At 37.5% G+C, this 1,004-nt stretch overlaps 1 protein-coding gene across 1 annotated transcript in view; it reads right to left on the bottom strand.

Moving 5' to 3' along the window:
• The window catches only part of MAGT1 (magnesium transporter 1), a 35,536-nt gene that overhangs the window by 5,032 nt on the left and 29,500 nt on the right, over nt 1-1,004 (bottom strand). Inside the window, exon 8 of the mRNA XM_008071840.2 lies at nt 612-686. Coding sequence (XP_008070031.1) covers nt 612-686 — 75 coding nt within the window. The remainder of the gene's footprint in view (nt 1-611; nt 687-1,004) is intronic.

Here is a 1,004-nt window from a genome sequence, read left to right as displayed (position 1 = left end):
TTGAGTCAGACTCACTCTGTCACCCAGGCTGGAGTGCAGTAGCAAGCTTACAGCCACTGCAGCCTTGACCTGCTAGGCTCAGACGATCCTACTTCAGTCTCCAAGTAGCTGGAATTACAGGTGTGTGCCACCATGCCCAGTCAATTTTTTAAAAAATGTATTGTAGAGACGAGGTCTCGCCAAGTTGCCCAGCCTGGTCTCGAACCCCTGGACTCTGGCAATCTTCTAGCCTCTGCTTTCCAAAGTGCTGGGATTACAGGCATGAGCCACTGTTCCCGGCTGAGATCCTGTCTCTTAAAAAAAGCAGGGGGTGGAGGAGGCATGATGATTCACATTTTTAAACAGTTTTATTGTTTTTACAAATGAAAAATATATATTATAATGCTACAAAGTATTAGTTTTTCAGTGGAGGAATAATGGATGAATCTCTCCCCAAATGTTCCATACTCCTGTTTTTTCTACATTTTCTATAATGAGCATATATTACTTTTATAATAGCAAAGAAGTAAAATGACATATCCAATAACTAAGGGGAAAAATGATTAGGGGATCATTCTTTCTTTCTGTACTGAAGGCAGAAATGTTACATTTTGGCATATGATATGACTTACTCTTTCGCTTTCCAATATCCATGTCAGAGGTAGCGGCTTCACATAGAAGCACCATCCCTAAAGTAACTCCACCATCTTAGAAAAATTGTTTAAGGAGAAATTTACATAGACACATAAGACATACCACTTTACTATTCCTAGTTTATCATGAAGAAAATTAAAATAAGTATGTAAGTTTTCAACTTTCAATTACAAAAAAATGAACTAAAATAAGGAATCTTGGGTCTATATAACATGATAATTATTTATTACAAAGATATAATAAAAATTAAGTCTGGAAGATTATATTTGTACAAGAAAAAAATAGTTATTTTGTTTTATTTTTTTTGAGTTGGAGTCTCCCTCTGTCGCCCAGACTGGAGTGCAGTAGCCGCTCCCAGCCACCGCAGCCTC

The sequence above is a fragment of the Carlito syrichta genome, unplaced genomic scaffold, assembly GCF_000164805.1.
Source record: "Carlito syrichta isolate Samal-C Ts95f unplaced genomic scaffold, Tarsius_syrichta-2.0.1 Scaffold314761, whole genome shotgun sequence".
In the NCBI taxonomy this organism is placed as follows: Eukaryota; Metazoa; Chordata; class Mammalia; order Primates; family Tarsiidae; genus Carlito; species Carlito syrichta.
This window is presented reverse-complemented; position numbering and strand designations above follow the sequence as displayed.